At 35.4% G+C, this 8,608-nt stretch overlaps 1 protein-coding gene across 1 annotated transcript; it reads right to left on the bottom strand.

The window, feature by feature from the left end:
- Positions 1-82: 82 nt before the first annotated feature.
- LOC144647493 (ARF GTPase-activating protein GIT1-like) lies at positions 83-8,240 on the bottom strand. The gene is made up of 9 exons (XM_078507295.1): positions 8,073-8,240; positions 7,787-7,920; positions 6,432-6,544; positions 5,849-5,954; positions 5,489-5,575; positions 4,006-4,136; positions 3,296-3,390; positions 970-1,015; positions 83-149 (listed from the first exon to the last, which is right to left on the bottom strand). Exons 1-9 carry the CDS (start codon positions 8,131-8,133, stop codon positions 83-85), a joined length of 840 nt encoding a protein of 279 aa, XP_078363421.1. The 5' UTR covers positions 8,134-8,240.
- Between the last annotated feature and the right edge of the window lie 368 nt (positions 8,241-8,608).

Raw genomic sequence — 8,608 nt, 5'->3', positions numbered from 1 at the left:
CCTGACCACGAGATCATGTGTAGCTTTTTAAAATTAGTATGCACATTGGTAAAGAAATCATGTTCAATTATACAGAAAAATATCAAAAATAACTTACAGCTTGGAGTTTTAATTTTGCTCGATGAGCATCATCTGATAGATCCAAACGGCTGTTAGAAAAGAAAAATAGAAAAAATTAATATGGATTTAGTTTGCTCACACTATATATGGATAACATTTATTAAAAATAGAGGCATGAGAATATTTTGGAATATTTTTAAGTTGTTACTTTCTTTTGGTTGTATGTTTTTTTCCTCAAAACCTACATGTAGATTGGCGTCCCTGAGATTTTGATTTTGCTGTTGTTCTTGATGTTTTTCACATAATTATCACCACCTACAGCTGTAGAATGTGACCCCCCCCCCCACATTTCTTTTGTATGCCTCAGGGTTAAGCAAATTATTTCTTTGCCCGCAGTATTTATTAAAGGGACTATGCCACAGATTTTACCAGATTTTTGAACCGGCAAAATTTTTTTTGTGTTGCATGAAACCTAAAAATAATGGCCCATTTTTTTAAAAAATTGCTATTTTAAAGCACTGAAACTGTTAACTAGCATCTTTGGCTGCGAATGGCTCGGATGGAAACGGATTGCAATTTGAAAACCTTAGGAAAATGTTTTCAAATTGTTTCCGTGCGTCTTAAAAAAAATTAGATATTTATAGCCGTTGGTTGATTTCTATCTGCAAATTAAGATTATATCTTTCTTTTAGATGTTCAAAGATAAATGTTTATTATGGGTTAAGTTGCCTTCCACTCATTTCAGAACAGTTTAGACTTAAAATCTGTGAAATCTTCGTGACACAGTCCCTTTAATATTATTGTTACATGGCACATTTTATAGCAAAATGGTTCAAATTGGAAACTCAAGTCCTTGAACAAAGGTCTTGAAAGCGTTGTTACACTGAAGAAATGTGCATAATTCAATACCTGTCTGCCATGGTTGGTATGACATAGTGTACTCCATTTTGATGATCTAAAATTAAAAAAAAAAGATTTTTAAATAGATTAACCATTATTGTAAAAAAACATTATGTATCCCTAAAAGACAAAACAATTTCACCTTAAAAAATGGTGCAAACTTGGTAGAGGTCACGACATGTATGCATGCTGGCTTAGAATTTCAGCCATAATTTTGTAAACATGTTCTTCTCATTGTCAAGTTAATAATTAACCAACAAACAATATATAAATAAATACAATAAATAAATATGCTCTTACTATTAATTTACTTATTACCAAAAAAGTGTAATTTGTAAAGCAAGAACCGAGTGGAGTTCAAATTTGGTTAAAAACTAGTAGGGAGAAACAGAACAACACCCGGCAAACATTCTTGGCTATAAAATTAATAAAAGCTGCTGCAGTAATGTTGCAATTGATATGAAAACTATGATACCAAAACAGGAATCAATATTAACAAAAATGTGAACTGAATTGCATGCCTCAGATAATTAGGATACCTTACATTTTATGGCAAGCAAAAAACAGTATTTAAAATCAACTGGATAAAAACTTATTAGAACATGGCTTATATCAAATTTTATGTGTAACCCAATAAAATTAAACAATTTTAATAAATTAACAAGAGGCATATAATATTTTTGCTATGACAGTGATGTAAAACAAAAACAAAAACATTGATTCCACACAGGCTGAAACATTTTGACCACATTAAGAAAGGATGAGATTCCATGAGGTTTTCTTATTTTATCTAGTGCAACAACATTTCCAAGACCTATAAAGACCCTAAGACGATAGGGGTGATAAAAGACTGTACATGCTGTATTTAAGGTGGCTCGTACCAGTTTTCAGGTTTTTGACTGTGCGACGTTTGGAAGAAAATGGCCAAAAAAATAATTAAAGATCGTAACAAAATTTTTATATAATTAAATTACCCATTGTGTTGTTGATCCAAAATACCAATAATTACGTCATCAGTGGTTACCATGGCAACGGTAGGCAATGATTTTTTGGACCCTTTTTCAGCTTCCAGTGCTTATATCTTGAAAACTAACTCGATGACCCCCATTTTTTTTCTCGTGATAACTTTTGGCATATGAAAAAGAAACTGTATAATTCTTTTAAAAAAATTCTACGAAGCGGATTTTTTTGCAAATGCAAAAAAGAGCAATTTGTAAGTAATTAAAAATTCCTTTCGTAGAATTTTTTTAGATTTTTTCTGGCGTTTCCTTTACATAAAAGGAAAATATTAGGGCAATAAAAAATAGGGGTCATCGGGTTAGTTTTCTTGCTAAAGCCTTCGCGAACTCAATAATTCCCACGCGCGTTTCCGCGCACTTTAAAATTTCGATTTTAAAAGTTTGGTATTTACTCATGCTCAGTTCTGACTACCGCTGATCTTTGCGGGCACATACGCGCGCAACACGCGTGGACTTCCCCTCGCTTTGTCTGTGAAACTTTTCGGCTCAGGATTTCATGGGATTTAGCCAGTTTCAGTTAGCGCCAGTTGTGCCTCTTAGGTCTTACTGTTTAATATTTCTTTGTCTGAATAATCATGTGTTTGAAAGCGAACGAAAATAAGCTGAAACGAAAAAAGTGGAATTGAGTCACGATCTCCGACAAGATCGATCGTAGCACATGCGAATTTGCTTTTGTAACTCGAGCAGCGAGATCCGAAAACATTTTGACTGTCGAACATAAGTTGACTTAAAATGTTCTTGTTGAAAAACTTCAGTTGAACGCGGAATTTCTTTCTTATAATGAAGAAAAGCAACCTCGCACTCGGCCGCCATGTTTGTTTTCCTTTTCAAATCTCGCGCGTGACTCGTGGGCATGAAGCGTGACGCGCGCGCTAGTCACCAGACTTCCTACGCAAGAAAAACCGGTACGAGCCACCTTAAAAAAAAGTATGAGGGAAAAACTATGACCTCTTGACCATGATCTCTGTCCCTCTTTTTAAAACAGTTCTAGCTCCTCAGAATTTTTTTTAACAATTACTAATAATTAAACATTACACAAAATATGACAACACAAAATGTGAATTAAAATAGTACAAGTCACTCAGACAAACAGACAGACGGACAGACAGACAGATGGACAGACAGACAGACAGACAGACAGATTGAGCACAGATTAACATTTTCATTTCAGATCTCAGCCTGTTGCGGCCATAGAGAAGTAGATGTTTGACTGCTATCAAAAGTGACTTGAAATAGGTATCAAGCATCGCAAGTTTACAAATACAAGGAGACATTTGTAGGCCATGGGAAACTTAACAAAGACAAACAGTAATTACCAGGTCTCCTGCCACATAAATAATATGTTAGTCTATCTGTGAGTTCAAACTGAACTTCAATAAGTCTCTGTGCAATATTCGGGAAGCCAGCCTCACTGAAAAACACACACACAGCAAATGGTTAAATACAAAATAATGCTTTTACATTACATTTTGTATGCTGCCTGACAACAACAACAAAAAACAATTTTTATTTAAAGCAGCTAGGCCTGACTGCTCGGAGAATAAGTTAATCAGTAGCAATAACATTAAATAGATAAAAAATTGCAATCCAGTTGATAGCACTGTATATTTTGTTCAACAATAACCACTGGATAGTTTTCAGTGGATAAAGTTGTCTACCCGCTTAAGAACTTGGGCCAGATGACGTGCAGTATAAACTAAAATTTCACAGTTAAATTCAGACTAGCAAAATCTCTGTTAAAGAAGATTACATTTTAATAATCCACACAAGCTAATTAAAATCATTAGATGGACTAAGTTCATGTGAGGACATTTTTGTCCACTATATACTAGTCCACTCTGTTCGTAAATACATTGTCCTTTATAATTGAAAAAATGTTTTTCTAGTAAATAAATGCTATTGCATTCTTTTGTGGTAAAGAATTATAATTATTGTACAGTATACACCCTCTATAGTATACAGTTATTTGCTAGAAATTAATAAAAGACACTTTTTACTAGCCTTAATAAAGTTGTATTACACTTACATAGCGTAATCTACTGGTGTCTTGCCATTGATATCTGGTTTGGTGGGATCAGCACCATGTACAATAAGGAGTTCAACTTGCAGAGCTTGGCCAGCATTAGCAGCAACATGAAGTGGGGTATTACTTCTTTCCTGTATAAACAATGTATATGTTAAGTTAGTTCTGCTGTCCAGAGAACATTCCATAAGATATTTTCAGTTAGGCAGCTATGCATACACAGAGCCAAGCTAAAACATTTCCCTGTTTAAAGGGGCTCCATGAATTTTGGCTGGCGGTTCGTGAGAGAACACCAGGCTTTTAGTCAGGTGAGAGTCCAGGAGTCCTATGGAGGGCCACTTTTCAGAGAAAATTAATATGAATAACTGCATACAGAGGTTTTTTTTAGCAAATTTGGAATACTTTAGATACCTTTGCACCCATAACTGCAGAAAAAACACCTTGCATGTTCTCCAGGCCCTCCCATGGGGACAAAGCAGGCCTTATAAAAATTTTGGACTCCCACTTTTTAAATCCTGGCTAAAAGCCTGCAGAACACCCCCCCCCCCATCATTTTGAGAGGTGACAGGCTTGTGATGGCTGGTATTATCTTGAGTATCCAAATATATATACCTGCCAACTCTCATCATTGCCTTAGGCGTGAGTCTCACGCCTGCAAGTTAAAAACTTCGATCTGACGCCAACTCACGCTTACGAACCAATTTCTCACGCCTAGTCGAAAAATGTGAGTTACCTTTTTTTTCTCCCCCCCCTTAATTTTAAAAAAAAAATATAATAATATACTTTTTTTATAATATATATTTTTTTTTTTAAAAAAAAAAAACCCCCCTGAGGCCAAAAAAAAAAAACCCCCGGCGCTAAATCGATCATTACTATTATAACCATATCCGACACACTTTCCAAAAATATGTTAACTCAAACCAATGTGAGAAAAGAAAACTCCATGTAAAATGAGTAAATGACGATACTTTCCCTCGACATCTCAGAGTTTTGACAAGAAAAGCATTGGGAACGAGGTCGTGTTTAGCAAAACACGTTCACGCACTGGGATCGGGTTATGTTCGGAACGTCTTCGGAATACTTCGGACATCTTCGGAAAACTTGGGAAATGGTCCTATCGTCTTTGAAAATCCTGGCACTGTCAGGATAAAAATCTCAAGCCTTTGACCCAGAAAACGTTGGCAGGTATACAAATACACTAAGAAGTCAGTGTCACTACCCCAACAGGATAAACAAAAAAAGGCTACTGTAAAGCTGCTAAAGGTAAGTAAACAAACTTCCAGTAACACACCTTACAGCAATATGCAAAAAGATTTTGCTTCACCATACAATTTTCTATTTTGACAGTGCTCACCAAAAATGGCAGAGGCTTACTAGGGTACTTTAACCATTATTGAAGCCACAACATCTCCCACACAATACATGAACAATTTAATTTAAGTATAACTTGGAGAGTTTAACATTTAATTATTCAATTGGCACTTACAGGATGAAAATAGTTTGCACGTGCACCTAGCGAGAGAAGCCTCAAGCATGTTTCTAGATTCCCAGTTCTTACACTGGAGTGAAGTTGCTGCAAAAAAACAAGACAATATATCAGTAAGAATGTTGGGCCACAAATTCATAAAACCCAAGTACTAACCAACACTTAACAAGATAGGAGGGATTATATTGTCTACAAAGTAAGCAGAGGTGACTGATTTACATGATATCCAAATTTATTATACTATGATTGCACTGCAAATACAAAAGGAACTGATAAATGTAAAAAGACTGAACAAGAACAACAACAACAAACGAACAAAAAAACAACTAACTTATTACTGCTAATTATAATTATAATTACCTGACTGAGGTCAGAAACAGTGATGGTATCATCATCTTTACAAGGAAGACGAGGAACAAATGCCAGCCTTTGGTACTTGGCTTTAATGAATGTTGATTTTGTGGGACTGCAGTGGACAGAAACAACATATCAGTGAACCACTTATACTGGTCTCTACATGAGGTTTTCCAGCCTTTAAGCCCGGACGGAAATTCACCATGTAACTGCCCCCCTAGAGTACCGTTAATGATTCGATTTAGCAGCCGGGGTGCGTATTTACTTTTGGCACCTCAAGGAAGGGTGCCTATATGAGACAGGGCGCTTATTTGATTTTTTGAGAAACAACCAACATGTACGATATGGTGAATGTTCATGAGTAAATCTATTCGACGTTGATGACTTCAGTAGTGGCAGTTATCCACAATAGGGGCACTTATTAAAATAGGGGGGCTTATAAGAATGGGCGGGGTTTATTAGAATGGGGGCACTTATTGGAATAGGGGTGCCTATTGACAAAAATACATTTGAAGGGAGGGGTGGCGCTTATTTGAGGGAGGGCACTAAATCCTGTTTTTCCCTGTTGCACTTTATATAAAATACTCACTGAACATGGTCTTTTTGGTTTGGCTTCCTTAATCCACTTTTCATTTGATTTGGGTCCAAAAGTGAATGTTCCCATATTGAGTTTGCCCCATTTGTTACGAGCTGTCGAACCATCTGAAGAAAAATATTTCAGAAAAAATAATGATTTAATCAATAACAAAGAAAATGACATTTAATTCTAACACCTTAACATTTTTTTACTGAAGACAATAAACTAAACCAATAATGTTAGAAATATTTTTTTGGGTGTAAGGTATTCAGAAAAAAATATACTTGAGCTTTTGAGATAGAATTTCATATTTTTACCCATAGAATCAAAAGTAATAATAATAATTACATTTCATAGAAAATTCATTTACATTTAAAAGTAATATAAGTGGTGACATATATTACAAAACATAACTAACACAGGATATATCTAGTTAAGGTTTTTAAAAATTACATACAGACAAAGATATCTGTCATTCTTAGAAGAAATCTCAAAGAAAGACCTTATCATTACACAAGGCAATCTGAGAGAGTCCATTTAAATTTTAATTATAAAATTGTCAATTTCAGTTGATATTAATTAAAGAAAGCAAAACTAAATGAAAATAAATAAATGTCTCAGGTCATGTTATTACATTTTGGAAGAGGATTATAGTTTAATATAGCGAAGCTGTATTGCAACATGTATTAAGCATACATTTACTTTTTGTGGATCAAGATATAACACTGATTTTTCTTTCACTATGCAATAAAAAATTAAAACATATTCAGCATTGTAATCAGTAAATCTTTCAAGCGGCATAATACATTGATATTAAATTTGCTCTTTTCGAAAGGTTAAGCCAAATATTTATAATATATTTTATGTACTTTGTAAGTCGTTTTGACTGTGGTATATATCTCTTGATATAGGAATCAGGATTTATTTTAACGCGATTGCTGGTATAAACAAACTAAATATGTACTTGAAAGGATATGGGAAGTGAAGCCAAAATTTGAAAGTGGACGAGCTATTCATACAGTACGTACGCGGGGATACAACAAACACATGTATTCGATTGAGATTTTCACAAGGAATAGTAACTTTATAAACATAACAAGACTACCCATCGCTACGTTCAACAGAAAACGTAATCTCCAAAGCAAAAGATCTAGAAATCTAAATTAAATTCATTATCAAATGTCTCTTTTTCTATCGGAAGTCACGAATCAAATTTAATGAAACCACTAACTCGATCCATCGGTACATTTGTTTTCGTTAAATTCCTGCTTTAATATTGAGTATTTTGTTTAGAATTTTCCCAGAAATTATACAACAATGGCTGGAAGTTTTTTACGAGGGGTTAAAATGTTTCAATGTATACAAACCGCTTGTAAAGTTGGGCTCCAGGATGAATGTCTTAGGTGTTTTACTTGAGAGATATGACGACCTAAACTTCGGTGGACACTGCAACATTCATCGCAGATTAAAACGCCACGATTTACAGATGCCCATTCTGGTCCTGTTTAAAGAACAGTGTTTCAATCAGTCTTTAATCCACGGGATGAGATTTCTTAAAAGATCCACAGGTAACATAATAAAGAGCTAATTCAAGTGAACCTAATTTCGCGGGCTACGGTAATTTGTACGTTCGAGATCTTGAATCAAACTTACCGGGCGCGCTACAATCGGCACAAATTTCTGTCGATGGACGTAGCTTCATCCTTGAAGACATATTTCACGCCATAAAGGTAGAAATAACTAATCGGTATTGCCTCTTTGATACATATCGAAGCATGAATCTGGGCTACAAATCTTCCACTTCCCTTTTTTCGATCCACAAAAAATAGATGCCCGCATATTTTCGGTCAGCGTTGCACGAGTTAGTCATGCGTGATGGATATCGGCTTCGCTCGTTGAAAGCTCGGCTTCCGCTCGGCCAGAGTTCAAACGTGCCGAAGAATTTCCGACAACGCGCGTGCTGTGTTCAATCAGTAGGTGTGGTTACAGATGCGCTATTGTTTTTGAAACGAAGTCCGGAAAAGAGTCACGGAAGAATGGATTACGACTTTTGCTTACATCAACTACCAGAAACTTCCCATCTGCTCACACGTTTCAAGAACGAGGAAAATACAACACTGTGATCAAGTATTGTGACAGATTTGGGCATGATGAATTTTTACGGGAGAGGGAGAGGGGACGAGGAGTCT

Source organism: Oculina patagonica, chromosome 3 (assembly GCF_052425735.1).
Source record: "Oculina patagonica isolate OP01 chromosome 3, crgOcupat, whole genome shotgun sequence".
Classification (NCBI taxonomy): Eukaryota; Metazoa; Cnidaria; class Anthozoa; order Scleractinia; family Oculinidae; genus Oculina; species Oculina patagonica.
The sequence above is the reverse complement of the archived record's forward strand: the minus strand, read 5'-3'. Positions and strand labels throughout refer to the sequence as shown.

Coding starts and splice junctions, on each gene's coding strand:
- LOC144647493 (XM_078507295.1), bottom strand. CDS start 8,133: ATGTCTTCAAGGATGAAGCTACGTCCATCGACAGAAATTTGTGCCGAT. Junction 7,921..8,072: donor TGCCGATTGTAGCGCGCCCG/GTAAGTTTGATT, acceptor TTCTTTAAACAG/GACCAGAATGGGCATCTGTA. Junction 4,137..5,488: donor GTGCAAACTATTTTCATCCT/GTAAGTGCCAAT, acceptor TTGTTTATACAG/GAAAGAAGTAATACCCCACT.